The sequence below is a fragment of the Lolium rigidum genome, chromosome 1 (genome assembly GCF_022539505.1).
Source record: "Lolium rigidum isolate FL_2022 chromosome 1, APGP_CSIRO_Lrig_0.1, whole genome shotgun sequence".
NCBI classification, from domain to species: domain Eukaryota; kingdom Viridiplantae; phylum Streptophyta; class Magnoliopsida; order Poales; family Poaceae; genus Lolium; species Lolium rigidum.
Genome location: NC_061508.1, coordinates 297,245,004 through 297,264,228, shown reverse-complemented (window position 1 = coordinate 297,264,228; position 19,225 = coordinate 297,245,004). Strand labels below are relative to the sequence as shown.

Genomic DNA, 19,225 nt, shown 5'->3' with positions numbered 1-19,225 from the left:
ACTGAGAACAATTCCTCGCAATTATCTCCATCATGTAAATACTAGGTAGAAAAGTAGTATGAGACACATGATCCTCATTAGTTTTTTTTTATAATATATATGTCTGCAATTTTTTTTTACCGTGTCTAGGAGGAACTAGACACTTTTTGATATAGCAGAAGCGGGACTTGGCGTGAAAATTCCGAAATTCGTCCCTGGCAGGAATCGAATCGAACTCCAGTCATTAGGATGCGCCACTGCGACCAACCACTGGGCTAAGCCCACGTCATAAAAAATGAAACCGTATCTAGGAGGAACTAGACACTTTTTAGATATAGTAGAAGCGGGACTTGACATGACAATTCCGAAATTAGTTCACGACAGAAATCGAACTCCGGTCGTTGGGGGTACCACTGGGCTAAGCCCACGTCGTCTGGAATAAGTTTTTGTTTAACTTTGAGGTCAGCTTAACCTGCAAATTCGTTTTAATTCCAAGTCAACGGCCAGGTAGATTTGTATTGACTATTATTTATTCTATTTCTAAGTCAAACCACGCTGGGAAAACATAGATGATCGCATATAGACGCATAGCCTGTCCTCCAAGAAAGAAAGCTGCGAAACCCACCTAACTGTTTCCACAAAACATGATCTGCACAGGGACCTTGTGGCGAAGTAGACGCAATAAAATATTATAATGCTAGAGCGCGAGCTTAACCAAGACGGCAGGTGAAAACAAAAACCATAGGCTGGGGTGGGCGCGTGGGCGCTGACTCGGATCAGGCGACCGACGCCCGTTGTTTTGGATATGTATCGTACGTCGTACACGTTTGTTTCCTTACCTTTGCTGCGAATATTACCCGCGTATTTACTGTTTCTTTTCCACGCGTGGACGATGCTTCTTTCTCGACCTCCGCCGCACGCAATACTTTTTGTGCCCGTTCTGCGGCTGCCGCGCGCTGTGCGCCCCGAGCCGCGGCACTGCCGCGCGCCACACCTGGTGCGCGGTCCACTAGCGCGCGTACGCGACGGGCTACCAGCCTCTGTTTCCGGGACTCCCTGTTTGATACATCCGTTTTTTACGTTCAGTAGCATCTCCATCAGCCACCCAAATACTAGCCGACACCATATATACCGAACGGGTGTGACCACTTTCTCTTACTAAGAGCATCTCCAGCCGCGTCCCCCAAACCGTCCCTCAAAGGGATTTGGGGCGCGCCTGACAGAAAATACGTTCCAGCAGCGTCCCCCAAAGCCATTTTTGTCCGGCGCGCCCCGATACGGTGTCCGGCGCCCCGAGCCCGTCCCCGTCCCATAGGGGTCAAGGGACGCACCGGGGACGCCGGACACAACGAAAAGCGAGGCGAACCGACGCGGGGCCGACCCGTCAGCGGCACAGGGAAAATTAGTCTCACACTCCCGCCAAATCCCGCCGCTCCCGCCAAATCGCGCCTATACCGCCGCGCATTTCAGGCCTCCCAAAACATATCCTGCCGCCGATTCATTTCTCCTATCAAGCCGATTTGTTTCTCCCTCCCGCCGTCCACCCGCCGTCCACCCGCCGGCGCTACCCTCTCCACATGGCGCCGCCGACAGCCCCCAAAAAGATGGCGAAGAAAGCGGCCAAGAAGCCGCCGGGCAATGGGACGAAAGGGGCGACAGCCGCCGTTCGCGAGGCCGCGGAAGGCGCCGGCTTTGAAGAAGAAGCCCGAAGGATGGACCGACGATCAATGGCAAGCAAGATTGCCTCGCGCCGGAAGCTATCGACGGCGGAGCGGAAAGGACGGAGGGCGGCGGAGCCGGAGAAGAAGGCTCGGCGGCGCGCCGGCACCAGCACATAATGGCCGGGTGTATCGCCGCCACCAACGCGAGCCCATATAGTACGAACGTGCCGGTGTACGTTCCGGGAGTCTTCTCTCCATCGTCATCTGCCTTCTACAACGACGGCCCCTCCGGCACTCCCGGGTGCGTGACGCCTAACTTGTCGCCGCACTACCAGGACTGCCGCACGGCGGCTTCAACCCCAACAACCTCTACTCCCCGGCGTACGAGCAGCGCGAGCCAGGATCCGGTCCGGACGGCGTCCCTTTCACCGGCCGCAGGGGTCCGCTCGAATACGACGGCGCCGGTGTGAGGAGGACGACGGGGTTGAGGAGGAGGACAACGAGGAAGAGGACGGGGTGGAGGATGACGAGGAGGACGACGATGAGGACGAAGAGGGCGGCGAGGAAGAGGACGACGAGGGTGCCGGTGACGATGATCTCGTGGAGGTAGACGCGGACGACGTGAGGACGAAGAAGAAGAAGAAGAAGGCGTCGGGCACACGAGGCCCGAAGTGGACGGTTCTCGGAAGATCTTTGTCCGTGCGAGTCGTGGGCGACGGTGAGCCATGACTCCATCATCGGCGCCAACCGGAAAGGCGGGAAGTATTGGGCGAGGATCAAGGCCGAGTTCGATGAGCGCAAGCTCATCAACGACGACTACCGAGAAAGTGCCAATGAAGAGGAGCCGGAGAGGCAATGTCGACGCGATGGGCCATCATCCAGGGCGTCGGTGAACTCCTTCCATGGGTACCATCACGACTTAGAGACCGGAGGCGACAGCTGGCGCCGACGTCGCCTAACCGGTACGACTCTTTCTTCCATAATCCGTAGCGCCTACATTGTGTTCGATGAAATGACTCTGCTTCCTTTGGTTAGTTTGATAGGGCCATGGATTTGTACGCGAAGAACTCGGAAGGTCACAAGTCTTTCGTGCTCATGCATTGCTATGGCAAGCTCAAAATGAATGAGAAATGGCGGCTGACGCGCATATCGCTGTCCAAGGGGAAGGACGCCATTGATCTGGACGCGCCGCTGCCAACTTCGACAGGGCGTCCTACTGGCAACAAGGCTGCCAAGGCCGCCTTGGCCGACGCTGCGTCGTCTGAGAAGACGCAGGCGTTGATCACGAAATGCCTCGCCGACGTCTCCTCGACCTTTATCTCCCGCGACAAGAAGGCCGACCAAAGGTGGGCCGAGATGCTCAAGAGGCAAGAGGAGAAGCTGGAGCTCAAGAAACGCAGGGACGACATGTCCCTGCTGAGAACGTCGACAGAGGGAATGTCTCCCCGGACGCGAGCGGCGCACAACTTCTTCGAAGGCCAGATCCTCGACGATATCGAAGCCAAAATGGCGGCGGCGGACGCGGCGGCCCTGGCCGCGGCATCGGCGGCAGCGGCAGCGCAACAAGAGCAGGCGACGCGTCTTCTATCGCTACACCTGCGTCGGCCTCTCGCATCGGCGACGGAGCGGACGCACCATGCACGAGCAACAGGCAGATCGCGACGAGGTCACCGTGCTCGACGAGCCGGCGTCGACTCGGGATACGGACGCCGTCGCCCAACCCCTTCCCCTTCTTCTAATTTGCATGCACCACCGGTCCGTAATATGATCGCGCGCCCAGTACTTTGATCGATCGCCGCTACTCTGATCGCGACGAATCGGCGGGAACGATCTCTTTTGAATGCATCTACTTGAATTTCTGATTGGGGGCGGCGTTTGGGGGACGCGGCTGGGGAGCGACGTCCCCCAAACGCGGCACGAACGAAACACGTCCCCCAAACGCTTGATCCGGCGCGGTTTGGGGGACGGTTTGGGGGACGCGACTGGAGATGCTCTAAGTCCTTCAAATCGTTGCCGGTTACGATTTAGGGTTTTCAGTGGAGATGCTCTTAAATCATCTCTACTTGTGTCCTCGAGACGGCGTTCAGAAAAAGCACCAGATTAAACGTTTGAAGGACGCCTCACCCACAGGGACGGAGCTCCCTGGTAGGCAATGGTGTCAGCTGACACCAATGGATGTTAGCAAATCCTTCAATAATTGATGTTAAATATTAGTAATTATAGAGCATGACACCAATGAAAAAGATAGGAATTAAAGCTGACCCCAGTGCAAAAAATGTCTAGCTTCGTCCCTGCTCACCCAAACAAAGCCCAAACACTCCAAATATGATGAAATAATTAAACTTTGATTATACATTACAAGGTGAATGGAAATGGCTAGGAGTACCCACTATCTACTCACCATCTTTCGTTGCGTCTGCATCTACAACGCGAGAGCACGACGTTTGCGTGCCTCGTCGTCTAGCTGTTGTGCTCATCCACCATGAGCCGGCGAGCCCCCTCCTCAAAGGGAGACCGCTCGACAGACAAGCCGATTATATGTTTCCACTGCTCGTCAAAGGCCTTGTCGCGGGTGCGAGCATCATTCTGCCCCTTCTTCAGTCTCGAAAGACTCGACTCTCGCTCTCTGCTCCACCGCCTTGTCCTTTGCATCCGGTCTGTTGCTCCAGTTCTCTAGGTCGTCATCGTCGTCGTCCTCCTCCGCAGCCGCCGCCGCCTCCTACCGCTGTTGTTGCTTCGCGTTGAACGCCTCGTGTGCCGCCTCCTCCTCTGCCGCCGCCTCCTACCACTGATGTTACTCCGCGTCGAACACCATGTGGGCCACCCTCCTCCTCCACCGTCTCTCGGTCCCCGCTAGCCCTGAAATGCGCGTTCAGCGACGCGAGCTCCGGGTCCTCCTCGATGTCGTCATCTTCATCGTCGAAAACTCGTGAACTCGGGGAGGTCAATAGGGGGAGGTGGAGGCGGAGGTGCCTATTCGCCGCCGATACAACATTGCGTAGGTGCTGGCTAGGCAAGGAGGCATGTTTTTCGTGGTGGCGGGGGGAAGTATTGCGGTGGCTGTGGAGGCGATACCAAGTAGAGGCGGCCTTCTATAGTCAATGGCGGCGCATGAAGATGCAGGAGAAGGCGTATGGCGGTGATGCATGGAGGAGGTGCAACACTGTCGGGACGTCTCAACTGCTCCGTCTTGGAAACCATCATTGCCAATAAGGAAAATATGCAATGTTTCGCTTCATGCTACTGATGAGGCAGGCCCACCACTCGCCATGTTGTCTCTGTGTTTTTTGTTCGGCGCCCCCACAACGTCCCCTGCGTAGCGGGGATGGCCTCAGGCGTCGGACATCGTATTGGACCACGCCAAATCGAAAGGGTTTTGTGACGCGCGGTTGGGGAAGTCAAACATTCGGCACCCCCAAATCCCATTGGGGTACGATTTGGGAACGGAACTGGAGATGCTCTTAAGGCACCTCTAGCAAAGCGATCCAACACGGCGTTCCAAACCGACCGTTTTCGTTCGAATGGGTCGCTCCATAGAGAGAAAATGGGTCACGGTCCGTTTAGGTCGGGGTGCGCCTAGCGGCCCGAAACATGTTGACCTCCCTTGCCCGCTGTCAAGGTTTGACACTCTACCTCTTATGACGACGAGACGTCGCTAAACCCCTCGCCGACTTCCTGCACGCCCGGTTGGTTTCCGCCTTCGCTGGTCCTGTTTCTCGCGTGCGTGCCACGGTGTATTTCCGCGCAAGGTCCGAAAACATCGGGCGTCCGGTCGGCCGTTTCCTGCCTAGTTCGCGATCTATAAAAACGCCCTCCAGTCCGGCGAGGATCACCACCCAAGCGCCACCAACCGCCAACCATATATGCCCAATCCGTGCCGCTCAAAGGGGTACCCAATTTCTAAGGACTACGTATGTACGATCAATTGGGCGCATGAGGGACCACGCGAAGAACATTTCTGCTTCGGCGGCCCCTACCAAATAGCTGTCGCGAATTCACTTAAAATATAATCTACAGTACATTTATTGAACAAATATAATCTACAGTACATTTATTGAACATGCGATAAATTAAAGGACGGAGCGAGTACTACACCACCAACTGATAGCTCAACGTTGAGCGCTCTGTCGCTTGTCCATCTGCCATATCCCTAATCCCTGACCTGCCCAGATACGCTGAACCTGCAGACCGCGCCATTGCGCCAAAGTTCCTTTCTGCCGCCGTCCCCGAAATTAATCAATTCCCGTGATTCCATATTTGATATTTCAATCGCGCGTCCTTCCTACGCCGATTTGTAAACGCAGTTCAAATCCCGACAGAAGCCCAAAGCCAAACGTGCTTCTGCAACATGCAAACACATATAGCAGTAGACCGGTGCCTTCTTCTATCTGACGTGGGTCGCCAGGATCAGCACTACCAACTGGCTGATCGACCGCTGACCTCTATGTTGTAAGTTGCAAATCCACGAGATGGTGTTGACAAATTTGGACATTGACATAGCTTTTCCTTACTCCTATGTCGTAATAAATTTAGCCATGAGATCTGTGAGTCCAATACATCACCTTTTCCCTTTTCTAAAGTCTTGCATAGAAACAAATCTTAGAGCATCCTAGTCACGCTATCCCTCCCAAAAGATTATTAGAGGCGTCGAACAAAAAACCGCGCGCAGTTGTGGCCGCAGCCCCCAAAGGATGCTTATGTCCAATGGAGACCGATAGCGCCCCCAGACTTGACTTTGAAACACATTGGGCCTACTAGAAGCAGAACTTTATTTTTACAAGGCTTAGAAGAAGAACTTAGAGCAGTTCTTGGCAGATGATCTACGCTCGCAAGGCGCTCGCAAGGCAAGAAGAGGACGGTGCAGACGAGGACGATGAGGGCATTGTGGAAGTGGAAGCGTGTAAGTGCATCGTAATCCATTTGTTTCTATGTTATACACATGATGATGAACTCAAATAATGTTTCTTGACCCTCACTTTTTTTTTTTGTTTATAACAGAGGTACTGTTGTTGTTGACACATGGACGGGCTAGAGTGCAGCTTAAGGTTGATCCTACGTCCCCACAGCAGTCGATTTGTGTTTATTACTTTATCAAGCCAGCAATAGGCTAGGATTGTACCTGTGTTTGTCACGCGTGTGCGTTCAGTTGTTTGTCACGCGAGAACAGGGGTTGTTTGTCACGCGAGAACAGGGCATAGCTATTCAAAGGTCAGGGGGCAACAGCCCCCCCCCCCATTCTGAAGAATTTTTGAAATATTTTATTTTTACAAGGCTTAGAAGAAGAACTTAGAGCAATTCTTGGCAGATGATCTACCCTGCTCGGTGTTCGCAAGGCGAGAAGAGGACAGTGCAGACGAGGATGATGAGGGCATCGTGGAAGTGGAAGCGTGTAAGTGCATCGTAACCCATTTGTTTCTATGTTATATGCATGCTGATGAACTCAAATGATGTTTCTTGACCCTCACGTTTTTGTTTATAACAGAGGTAACTGTTGATGTGGACGCGTGGACGGGCTAGAGCTGCATACCAACCAAGACTCTGGTTGACATGATCCTACGTCGATGGCAATCAATTTGTGTTTATTACTTTATTAAGCCAGCAATAGGCTAGGATTGTACCTGTGTTTGTCACGCGTGTGTGTTCAGTTTTTGTCACGCCTTGTTTTTGTTTGAGAAATATATGAGAACAGTTTGTGTGCGTGGAACTTGCCCCCTCACCGCCTTTGCTCCCTCCCATCCCCTCCGTGAGGCTCTGCTCACGGTTCCCCACCGGAAAAAGACTCGCCGCAACCTCACCCAAGCATCGCCCTCCCGAGTCCCGACCGCGGAATCCCCAAAACCCTAGCCACGACCCTGCCGCGCCGCGTGACCCACCGGATCTGCTGGTACCACCAGCGGAGTAGCGGACCGGGGCTGCCCTAGCTAGCCGAAGCGGCGGCGATGGCGTCATCGGTGCTGGAGGCCACGCACGCGGCGCACGAATACCTGGAGTGGCTCGAGCGCCTGGCGGTGCGCGAGCTCCAGCGCGACCCCGCCAACGCGCGTGACCGCCTCTTCCAGTCCCACCGCGTCCGCAACATCATCGACCTCGTCGTTACCACGTTGAGTAAAGTCTGTAATAAACCTCGAACTTATAGTGGGTGATAGTATATGTAGTTGAGGTGTATATATATCGTATATCTAAATCTATTATAACCATGATGTATGCAATATAAAAGGCCTACGCCCACCCTCATTAGGGTTGTGTGTGTTTCACCCAAACCCTATTGGTTTACATGGTATCAGCCTAAAACATCCAATCATGATGTCTTCCACCGCCACCACCTCGTCCTCCGCCTCTTTGATCTCGTCGGCGCCATCTGTTGCCGATCTGGCCAAGCTTCGGCCTGCGCCGCCCATCACCATGGCTGCGGGTTCCCACTCTTCTGGCCAGGTGCACTTTGGGCATCTGATCTCCGTCAAGCTCGCCGCCGATACTCATCTCCTTTGGCGCGCGCAGGTTGTCTCTCTGTTGCGGAGCAATCTCCTTCATCTGTATGTTGAAGGCACGTTTCCTTGCCCTGCCTCTACCGTCTCCGTTCCTCGTGAAGGTGGAGCCCCGGAGGTTAGCCCTAATCCTGCGTTTGCAGCCTGGGTGCAGCAAGATCAGGCTATTCTTTCAGCCTTGCACTCTTCCTCGACGCCATCCGTCGGCGCCATGATTATGTTTGCGGCCACGTCTGCTGAAGCTTGGACCATCATCGATCGCAACGTTGCTGTGCAGTCCAATGCCCGCTCCTCGCAGATCGTGCTCAGCTCGCCAAGACGGAGAAACTTGACAAGTCCATGGCGATCTACTACAACTCCATCAAAACCCTTGACAACTGATGCCAAAGCCACAATATGCCCGATCCAGTGTTGCTGCTGAACGGCATATATGGTGCGTGACCAGAGATGCTTCTAGGCTAGAAATATGTGGTGGAATTTGGTTCCGCTGAACCTGATAAAGGAGGAGCCCAAAAATGGGTATTTTCATGTCTTTAAAAATTGTAAACAATTTTTTTGCATGTAGAGGATGCACGTATGTAACGTGCGTGCTTTTTTCATACCCAAATTCGAAAGTATTTGTAGCTTATGCAAACATGACAAGTTTCAGATAAACAGTCAAAGGAAATCCCCCACCCCACCCCGCCCTCGAATTTTTTGTAACTTAGTGATTGTGTAATTATGTAACCGCTTAAGTTTAATCAGGTTCCGCAAGACCTAGGTTCTGAAAATGATTGTTACTTGTAGGCTCACAACAATGACTAGGAATAGGTCATGTGCGACAGTCAACTGCACATTATCACATGATCAAAAGGAGGCTTCTTTGACCGTTTAGTCAAATTCCATTTCCAAGATCGTTCTTGTGAAGTCCATCATTGCCTCCCAAGCGATCTACTATTTGACCCCGCTCTCTATACCGGCGAGCACCATGGTTTTCATTAACAAGATCGAACATACTACGGGTGCGAAGTGCGAAGTGAATTGGGATAAAGTTTGTCGACCAAAGAAGTTAGGGGGTCTTGGCATCTTACATATGGATAAATTTGCGACGGCTCTTCGTCTTCGATGGCCTTGATTAGAGTGGAAGGACCCTAATAAAATTTGGGTGGGATCCGATAACCCTTGCACGGAGCAAGATATGAAATTGTTCTATACCGCCACTATCATCATGGTTGGAAATGGTACGAAGACCCCCTTTTGGCATGCCCCATGGCTAGAGGGGAAAAGACCTATCGACATTGCACCATTGATCTTTGCCTCCTCCAAGCGGAAAAAATGGAAGGTGGCACAAGCTTTGCATGACAATGCATGGGTGCAAAAAGTTGCCTTCGAGCAAGATCTCTCCCTCGAGCACCTTTTCCAATTTGTTGACCTTTGGAGCCTCATCAACAATTTCCAACTTAATGAGAACATTGAGGATGAGATCTCTTGGACGCTCACGGAGAATGGGCAATACACAACTAAGTCTGCTTATGAGGTGCAATTCTTAGGGTCTACTCTATCAACCCTATACAAGTCGGTTTGGAAGGTTTGGGCTCCACCTAAGATTAAGTTCTTCGCTTGGCTTGCTAATCAAAATACCGACTGGTTGGCTAAGCGGGGGTGGCCTAATTGTTGTCTTTGCCCTCTTTGCAAGCGTTGCACAGAGTCCGTCGACCATCTATTCGTGCATTGTCGCTTCACCTTGCGGCTTTGGGACAAGGCTAAAGATTGGTTGGGTCTTCTTGCTCTACACACAAACAATTGGGCGGAGCTCTCTTTCCCGGAATGGTAGAATTTGATGACCACGGGCCAAAACCGCAAAGGATTGGCCTCACTCTCCATGCTCATCATTTGCTAGATTTGGAATGAAAGAAACGATAGGGTGTTCAAGAACAAGCAAGCCCCCTTGCAAATTGTCTTCGATAAGGTTCAAAAGGAGGCTCGCCTTTGGGTCTTAACCGGTGCGAAAAATTTGTGCCATTTGATGCTGGGAGAGTATAGTTGTAATATGTCTTAAACCTTTTACTTTCTTGTAAAACTCTTTTCTTAATCAATGAATGGACAAAGCTTTTGCCCTTGTTTCAAAAATAAAAATTCCATTTCCATTTATCGTCAAATACATGTACAACGGCGCTATAGCAGATTGACCAAACGACACCTTTATCTAGTATATATGTTTTTCATCTCTTCCGAACCTTTAACTTTTCAATACAACTTGCATAGAAAAAATGGTTAATCAAAATTTAGCAGAAAGAAGACAAAGAACTATCAACAAATCTAATATTTTCGGACCATTGTATCGCCCAGGCATCGCTTGATGGTGTTCCTTCACCATTTCGTCACTCAGCGATGGTGCCCAGCGGCGTGAGCAACCTCTTCGCCGGCGGAAACGCTGCCACCGCCAGCCTCTTGCCATTTCTCGTCGGACTACCCGAACCTGTCAGAGAGTCCTCCCCCAGTGTCCTCTCGTTCAGCTTCTCGTTGACTCGGCCGTCGACATTACCAGGTTCGCTCTCGGCTTGCACCGGCGTGACGCGCGCCTTCCTGACGCCGCGCGCTCTCGCCGTCGCAATTGCCTCGCTCGCGCGCACCGCCATGGTAGCCATGTCGGCGCTCGACAGGGGCCGCCCGAGCATGGCCGCCGGGAGCACGAAGTATATCTGGCCGGGCCGGAGCAGCTCGCCAGCGCCGAGCGCCGGCACGTCCTCGTCGAAGTAGAGCGCGTCGGAGCTGCACACGAAGAACCGGCGTCCCGCATTGTCGCCGAGAACGTCGGAGACGCTGATAGGGGAGGAGGAGGCAGGGAAATCGGTCAGCGAGCCGTCGGCGGCGATGACGCGGGCCGACGACGGCTGCTGCTGAGGCGAGACGCTGCTCCGGTGATTGTGAGAAAGGCCTGATCCCATCAACGGTTTGTGTATACGAATGGAATGGATTGGTATTTGGTGACGAGGAGACTGGAAAAAAGACGCCTTTATAGGCGATGCGGCAAACATGGTGGACAATAGGATGGAAAGACAAGCTTGAATTTCGGAAACGAATTGAACTACGAAGTACATTTGACATTTCGCTCCCTTGGCTTTGTGTTATTGCGAGCTTGTTACTCTCGAGGACTCGTTCCTTTCTTTTCGACTAAAAAAAAGTCTGCGTTTGTGTCATATAGTGTCCGTACTTCGAAACTTATGTGTATATTATTTCCTCCATCCATCTGTGACCACAATAATATCTATCCAGCCAATCCTTTCTCATTTACAAAATCATCACCACTAGAGCTAGGTATCTCATAACTACCACTTCATTAACATTCAACTAAAAATCACCGCTATTCAAATCGGCTATTGCAGATAATCTAAATGGATGGTTTCTAGTGTGGATTGGTGGTTCTGTCACCCTTGAAATTCCTTTTTTTATAGAAAATAGTTAATCAGTTTAGCTGAAATTTTGATAGTCCACTCGGGAGACCATTCATGATATTCCGAAATTATTTCATATTTTCTAGAAACATCGAATTTTCAAGGAAAGCCCAAAGCTAAGAGGTTAGTTAGTTGCTCCAACATTTTAATAGTTCGCACAAGAAATCAATCCTCATTTTTTTGATTCTTTTGAGACCTTTCATGGAATCGCGAGTCCATATATATATACTTGAAACATCTAGTTAGGTTGTGGGCAACACCCTATTTTAATTGTGGTGTCTTTCAGTAAAACATCAATAAAGTGGTGGTTATGAGCAGTCATAATCTCGATTATGATGGTTTATTGAAATTTACTTTGTTGGAAAATATAATCAACTACATTAAGATATCCCGCCTTGATATTTGCAGAAAGCAGATGGCTAACGATGTTTGATGATGGAGTTTGGTGATGCCTGCATTGGGGGGGGGGTGCTTTTCTTTTTGGGATTCAAATCTACGACAAACGACAATGCACCCTGAGGTTTTGGCCACATCTTCCACCACCCGCGACGTCTGGTCTAGACACGCCTACCGCATGCATCTAGAATGTATCACACGTCCTACCAACTTTGTGAGCGCTTAGCTCCACCATGATGCCGTGATGGTATCCACCTTAACAACTACTCCCTCCGTTCTCTTTTAATTGACTCGGATTTAGTACAACTTTGTACTAAATTTGAGTCAATTAAAAAAGAACGGAGGGAGTATGTGTGGTCCGCCCTGCAAAAAATAACTAGATAAATATGAGGCAACCGATTTTAGCATTCCCTCCGTTTACAAAAAGATGTCTCAACTTTGTTAAAATATTTCCATATTTTAACAAAGTTGTGACTCATTTATAGGACCGACGAACGGAGTAGTTTATTTTTGTAACATATAGCTCTGCAATTAGTTAATATTTTGTTGAGGTCAACTTACCTTGCAAACACTTTTTAATTCTTTTAAACATAAGGCTCGAAAGCCCAACTTTGAATTAACAAAGTCATCAACCGGCCAGGAGTTACAACAGGACACCACACCACACACGCACACCACGGCAGGAAAGATACACGGGTACATACAGAACGAATTACAACACTGCACTACGAGCGAGGACCAGCTTGCGGGAGTGCGGACCGCCGCTGTTCGACACCAAGGACACCGACCGGAAGGCACGGCGAGGCACTGCCCGGAGCAGAATTGTAGTCTTGATTCCAAGGAGAACAGCCAGGACACCGAGCACCAGAAGCACCAACCTGTTCTCATGCCGAAGAGGGCCCCTGCCCCCTCGCCTGGTTCGAAGGCGTCGAACCATCGGACATAAGAGAGGCTCACCCGAGAGCCGCAGAGGTGTTGGGCTCCGGACCCGCCACCACCCTGGAGAAGACTACCTTGACAAGGATCACACCATACCGGCCACACTGCCGAGCACTTGGACATCCACCAACGACGAGAAATCCGCCGGGAGCACTCGCGCAGAGGACGGGGCAGACTGCCGTCGACGCATGCATACGGGCTAGAGATCACCGCAGCTGCTCAAGGACCGACATTGCCCAAAGCTGCAACCTTGAGCTCCGCCAACCTACCGAAACCTCCCCAGGCGGCGCCTCCAAGAAGGTCACGGCGCAACAGCGCGTCGCCGCCGCCCAATCAACAAGATTTTGGACTTTCGTCCGGGAGGTGGGGGAAAGGTTAGCAGGAGCCAGGACAGCAGCTACTACCTCAGAACCGACGTGAACCGTAGCTCCACGCCGCAGACGCCGCCCGCCGCCGCCTCTCATCCCGAGGAGTCGAGGACGCCGGACCGAGGAACCCACCACGATGCCCGCCGCGAGACATCGGGGGAGACGAACCGGCGCCCTCGCCGCTCGCCGACCGGACGCATCGAGGCCGCCTCCCGAAGCGGCCCCGATGAGGCCCGGACCTAGACCCGCTGGCCCGGATCCGGGCCCGCTGCCGCCACCCATGGCCACGGTGCGCCGTCGCAGGGCCGCGCCAGCCGGCCGTGAGCCGCAGCCGCGCCGCCACCCCGCCGGAGAAGCGCCTTCACCACGCCGTGGTCAGGCCACCGCGCCGCCGCGCCAGACGTGAAGCACGGAGCCCCCGCCGACCGCGCCAGCCCGCGCCACCACAGCCACGCGGGGGAGAGAGAAGCCTCGCCGCCGCCGGCGCCCCGGGGCTTTGCCCGGCGACGCCCTCTGGCGGCGGCGAGGGAGGGACGAGGGGAGGAGGGGCTGGAGTTGGGGAAGGCTAGGGTTTCGCCCTGCGCTCGCGGGAGCGGCAGGACGAAACGGGGAAGTCCGCTCAACGCCTCAACACTTTTTAATTCCAAGTCAACCAGATGAATTTCCATCAATTAATTGTAACGCTGAAAAGATGTGCACAATCGCATGGCCTCTCCTCCAAGAAAGAAAAGGTTCAGCTGTGTCTGCAAAACACGATATCCACAGGGATCGCGTTGCAAAGTCCACGCACTAGGCTAATGTAGCTTAACCAGGATGGCAAGTGACGATTCCGTGCAAAAAAAAAAAATGTCGGCTGGGGGTGGCGCGTGGGCGCTGACTCGGCGGCGAACCGCGCGCATCGCCGCCCGTTGTTTTGGATATGCATTGTACGCATAAGGTATACCGATATGTAAAGTATACTTTTTCCTGCGAATGTAGGTTTCGTTCGCCGTCGTGAAGGACTCACGGCCGAAACCGCGTATCAGCTTTACATAAGTTTCCCCTACCTCTGTTTCCGCGACTTGCTGTTTTCCCCATTGGTTTCTCCTGTTTCGCGAACGGGGAATGGTCGAGCTGTAGAGCACATCAAGAGGATATGAATGTGATACGGCTCACAAGTCGCGACAGCCTTTTGTGCGTCCCAGCTACCGCATCTCAACATCACTCACCGCATCTCTAGCGGTGGCGCTACCATTTTAGATACTAAATGTGTTTGTTCTAATTTGTTTAGGTCGGTCGTGGATACTCAATTTGGCCGTCTCGTCACGTTTGTCTGTTTGAGTCGGGTAGCCCAAATGATCCGATGCTTTTTTTTGATAAATTTATAAATTTCTATCTTCATTTACATAGTAGAAAAAGAAATTAAACAACACATAGTAGGAAATAAATAAACTTGCTAAAACCCTCGGCCTACCTACTGCTTCTTTTCGTCCTTGGTTAGGTCTACGAGCATCGGCATTTCCCACGGCCAATCGGCTGCTGGCGTTGGTTTTGGGAATGCAGCCGCTGGAGGGGCTAGTGCATGTGAGCACCACTGCTGCCATGGCGACCTTGGTATAGAGAGGCGGTGCATGCGCTCGAGGGGCCGGTGACCGGCTCTGTGGAGTGGCAGGATGCCTCTGAGCGTGCGACGACTCGTGCAGCTGCATGCCAAGTCCCTGCCACTCCGCCACCTCCTGCAACTTGTAGTCCTTGACACTAAGTCTGAATGCCTCCTACTCGTCCAACCCTGACAGGATGTGGTGGAGTTGTTCCTCCTTGCCCTTTTTCTTGGCCGTCTCCACCAAGTTGTGAGGTAGCACAGAGAGTCGTCAGTGTCGTCCGTACCTCCTCACTCGGGATCTCCCCACCAAAGAAGAGGTCCCACTCGGCTTTAGTCATACTCGTCATCATACAGGAGTGCGTCCCACACCGCTCGGTCTCGTGGTCATTCTTGGGATTCCTCCTCTGCTAGGATCCCTTCCCCATTGTCGTCTCTAGGTGGTATTGGTGGTGCTACGGGGATAGGAGGGGCGAGATTGGCAATGGTGGGTGGGGGGGGGGGGGTGAGGCTGTTGGCCTTAAAAAGAAAGTGGAAAAGGTTGCATCAATGCCATCGTTGGATTCCAAGCACTCGCGTCATTGATGGAGGCGCAAAAGCCGACAACCTGGCAGTCCTGGCGCGGCCTGTGAAGCCGAAGCGGGCCATTGATGGCGTGGCAGTGAGAATAGGGCTTGCAAGAGGCGAAGCGACGGTGGCCGATTCAAGGCAAGCCCAAGGCGGTTAAGGGAGGACATTTGCGCAGTTCCAGCTGTGTTTGCGGAGACTCATTTTCCATCCCAACTTTAGGCTTAAAATGGACCGCCCTGAACATGTTGGCTCGCTTGGGTCGCGCTGCTGGGCTAGGTTCTCGCCCCTATCCGCACGGGCCAAAACAGATGGAGTTGATTCGTTTGCGTCAAGCCCATACAAATGCCCTCATTCCTTGTGAACTATGTGCGACCAAAGACATGGATAAAATAAGTGAAACACACGAGACATGTCGCCAGCTGGTCGAGTGCATCGATCACCTACCGACAGGACGCGACGACAATCAAGAGATCGACCACCTCGTATCACCACATGTAGGCTAGCTTGATTTGTCATGGTGTAATTCGAGATTAAAACATGGGTGCTGAACTGCTGAATCCCATGGTCGATCCTAGGCTGCCTCTCATGCATTACATGGAGCCCGATTGGTAGGCCACATGGAGTCCAACCAGGCCCTCAAGGGCTCCAAAATGGTTGATTGGTTTATTGGGCTCACACCTCGTTCTAGATGGCGCGCGCGTCAGAGCAGCTTTGGGCCTAGCCTAATGGGAACACTCTATTATGACGTTTCCCCATAGCCACCCTCAATGCTGTCTCCCGAGAGCCACCCAAGAAATGGCTGCCCTTCCAGGCCTCCTTCATGCCAGAGAAGGAGTGCGAGCTCACCAAAATCAGTGTTCGTACTGACAAAGGGTTTAAAGAGGTCCACCTACCTGATATTTCCAAGGCTATGTTTGAGCATTGTGGAGATGAGGTGGCTTCTACTCAGGTATACAATCACCCGAGGACGTGGACGCTGAGGTGGTTCCATATTAGCAAGCTCGTAGATCTGAGCGGTGCTTAGTGGGATGAGGACAAATGTAACATTATGTTAGAGGATGACCACTACCAGGAACACATCATGGCTATCACACTCAAAACTGTGTTACCTTTGTCATTTGATCATCCATGGCCACTTCTAGTAGTCTTCCTTCTTTAGGACTACCATATACTTTCAGCAAATATCTAGACGGGATATCTTAACATAATGTAGTTGATTACAATTTGTAGTGGTGTCCTAGGGCCATGAGGGGTGGTGGGGATGCATGCTTGCTTGCTGGCAATGGCTCATCATAATGATGTTGTTGTGATGTGAACAAAGCCTTGTTCAATGATGATTGGATTGTCAAGATTAACATCACAGAAGATTTTTTCCTTCGCACGCATGGATCAATTTGTTGACCTTTGGATACAACTCCAAGATTTCCACATAAATGAGGCTTTGGAGGATTGTATATCTAGGACGCTCACGGTAGGCCAATACTCGGTGTCCTTCACATACAAAGCTCAATTCCTTGGGTGTATGAACACCGATGTGAAAAGGATGGTGTGAAAATCTTGGGCGCCACCGAAAATGAAGTTCTTCGCGTGGCTTGCGCTACAAAATAGGCTTTAGGCGACAGACCAGTTGCAAAAGCATGGATGGCCAAATTGTGGCCTTTGTCTGCTTTGCAAAAGAACCGTGGAATCGATTGACCACCTTCTTGTTCATTGCCGGTAAACACAAAGGATTTTGGGCCTCATCAAGGAATGGCTAGGGCTATACTTCATTGACCTACATCAAGGCCAACCGAGACGCTTAAAGAATGGTGGCTTCTCATCACCGGACCCTCCTCCACAAACCGTAAATAAATCGTTTTCGTCGTCCTACTCACTTAGTGGGAAACTTGGAATGAAAGAAATGCTAGAGTATTTTAAAATAAACAAATGCCTACATTGGTGGTCCTTTCAAACTAAAAAGGAGTTATCACTTTGGGTAGCCGCGGATACCAAACGTGCGAGTATTTTGATGCCTAATAGCTTGTTTTGTTTTCTTGTAAAACTTATTCTTAATTAATAGAATGAGATAAACTTTTGCCTCCGTTTCAAAAACATAAGTGGTTAACTAACAGCCTTTCACTAAATCAAGTTTGCAGGTAACAAAATAAATAGACCAAAACTACCCAGAAATGCAGCCACCTCCTGTATAAGCAACCCAACAAAATGGATCACATAGTTTTTTACCCGTTTCTCCCCAGCCGTAAGAAACATCCGCACGGGAGGCTGAAAGTAAACCCGGGCAACCAATCACGCCCTTGGCTTGTCTAGCTAGCGCGCCGGCCGGCAGCATACGGCGAAGCAGAGATCGACGTTCTTCGCGTGCTTCTCGTGTGGGCGATCGATCGTTCCATGTTTTTTTATTCCGTACGCACCCTGTACGCGCACGTATCACGTCGTTAACAAGGACCGCTGGCCGTAGTTGTATAATGATACTTTAGCCCTGTGGCTTGCCCATGCGTACTCTGAACCCGAACTAGACCGCGCCAAAGTTCCTCTCTGCATCCGGCCGGCCCCGAAACTGGTCAATTCCCGTGATTCCATCTCGCGTCGTTCCTACGCGCATTTGTAAACGCAACACAAATCCCCACAAAAGGCCAAGCCAAACGTGGTTCTGCAACGTGCTGATACATACAAGTAGACCAGGTGCCTCCTACTTGACAGAACATAATTAGTTAGGCTGACAGTGCAAAAAGATATAGTTAAGCTGGGCAATCTCTATCTAAAATGTTATCGTCCACGCGGCGGGTGGCACAGCCCAGACAGCGACCTCAACGGCTGTGGAGAACCACAATCTTTCAGGAGGCAGACCAGCATCTTCCCATGGTCGCTGCGTCCCCTACTCCCCTTTAAAGTTTCTTGGACAAGAAGCGTGTGACTTGACAATCAGGGAAGTGACATTTCTGGAATTTGAAAACCTTGCTCTTTGGGTTCGTTACAACATCTTCACGGCCCAATAGAAATGTACAATTAACCAAGACCCCAAATGTGGGATTTAGCTAGGTCGAAAAAATGGCGTATTCTTCAGAATCCAAGCTCCCTGAGTGCTCGTATTCTGAAGGCAGTCTACTTTCCCTCTAGAGACTTCTTGGATGCCACCCTCGGTGCGGCACCCTCGCAAGTATGGAGGGCCATTGTTGAAGGCCGTGATGTTATGCAACAAGGTCTCATCAGGCGGATTGGCACGGGTGAAAACACAAGTGCCTGGAATCAGAACTGGTTACCACGTGATTTCATGCTTCGGCCACTTGCTCAAATGAAGGATGATGCCCCGGAGATGGTGGCGTCTTTCATCGACAGGCCGACGGCTTCATGGAAGATTGACCTCTTGGAGGAGCACTTCTTACCGATGGACTACGAAGTCATTAAATCTATTCCATTGAGTACAAAGGATTTCCCTGATTCATGGGCCTGGCACTATGATAAGAAGGGAATTCTCTCGGTGCGGTCCGTCTATCGCCTGTTAGTCCATACGAAGAAGAGGCGCGGGGACTGGATTGAGCACCGATCGGAGGGATCGAATGCGGAGCATGAAGGGAAGTTGTGGCAGCGCCTGTGGAAGGTGCAAATGCCGGCCAAGCTTCGTATCTTCCTGTGGCGCCTGGCGCACCACTCCTTACCCACCGGTGATGTGCGCCATCAGCGGCATATGGCTGATTCGATGGGGTGCTCTATATGCGGTGAGCAGGACTCGTGGCGACATTCCCTACTCAATTGCACGGTGGCGCGGTGTGTCCGGGCGCCGGCAAACGAGGACGTGGTGGAGCACATGAGCAGA

At 51.8% G+C, this 19,225-nt stretch overlaps 1 protein-coding gene across 1 annotated transcript; it reads right to left on the bottom strand.

Annotated features, from left to right (window-relative positions):
- Positions 1–10,485: 10,485 nt before the first annotated feature.
- LOC124660532 lies at positions 10,486–11,052 on the bottom strand. The gene has a single exon (XM_047198358.1). It carries the CDS (start codon positions 11,050–11,052, stop codon positions 10,486–10,488), a length of 567 nt encoding a protein of 188 aa, XP_047054314.1.
- Positions 11,053–19,225: the final 8,173 nt, after the last annotated feature.

What these genes read in the sequence shown, in the direction of transcription:
- LOC124660532 (XM_047198358.1), bottom strand. Translation starts at nt 11,052, where the DNA reads ATGGGATCAGGCCTTTCTCACAATCACCGGAGCAGCGTCTCGCCTCAG.